This window comes from Fulmarus glacialis, unplaced genomic scaffold (genome assembly GCF_000690835.1).
Source record: "Fulmarus glacialis isolate BGI_N327 unplaced genomic scaffold, ASM69083v1 scaffold18515, whole genome shotgun sequence".
In the NCBI taxonomy this organism is placed as follows: Eukaryota; Metazoa; Chordata; class Aves; order Procellariiformes; family Procellariidae; genus Fulmarus; species Fulmarus glacialis.
This window is the reverse complement of record NW_009211357.1, coordinates 1,975-2,579: the sequence shown is the minus strand read 5'-3', so window position 1 is coordinate 2,579 and position 605 is coordinate 1,975. Positions and strand designations below refer to the sequence as shown.

Sequence of the window (605 nt, the reverse complement as noted above, 5' to 3'; positions counted from 1 at the left end):
CGCAAGGACGTCTACGGCTACTTTGATGATCGGCGGCCGGCAGCCAACTGCGACCCCTACGCGGTCACCGAGGCCATCATGAGGACGACAGTGCTCAACGAGACCGGGGTGGAGACCAAGGACTATGCTGACCACTGAGGTCGCGGGGTGGGTGGAGATTTTTGTTTCTACAGTAGCTTCTCACGTGGGATTTGTGCCCGTGTGGTGTCCTCGGCTGCAAGCTCAGACTCTTTAGGAACCTCGCTTCGGGTTTTGTGAAACATCGCCTTAGAAATATATATATATTTTATAGTAAGAGGGAGGGGCCCAACCTATTTTCTCAACCACTTTTTTTCTGGTTCCTGGTTTTAGGTTGTACGTGGGGAGGTTTTTTTAAAACTTGGATTGAATTTTTTTCCGATGGACTTTACACTGTGATGTACATAGATCCCTATGTGGAAGCTGCAGCTGCTGCTGTTTTTGCCCGGGGAAGGCGGGTGCTTTTTTTCCGTATCTCTGTTGCAAGGAAATGATAATAAATAATTTTTCTGGCTGCGTGGCAGCTGGGTTATACGGCGGCGGGTGCATTTTTCTGTAGCTTCTAGAGTTCCATGGAGGACTTAATT

At 48.8% G+C, this 605-nt stretch overlaps 1 protein-coding gene across 1 annotated transcript in view; it reads left to right on the top strand.

Moving 5' to 3' along the window:
* Nucleotides 1-427, top strand: part of LOC104076604 (glutamine synthetase-like) — a gene marked incomplete at its 5' end in the record, with an annotated part of 5,891 nt that extends 5,464 nt beyond the window's left edge. The window contains one exon of the mRNA XM_009577522.1: nt 2-427. Coding sequence (XP_009575817.1) covers nt 2-138 — 137 coding nt within the window. The remainder of the gene's footprint in view (nt 1) is intronic.
* Between the last annotated feature and the right edge of the window lie 178 nt (nt 428-605).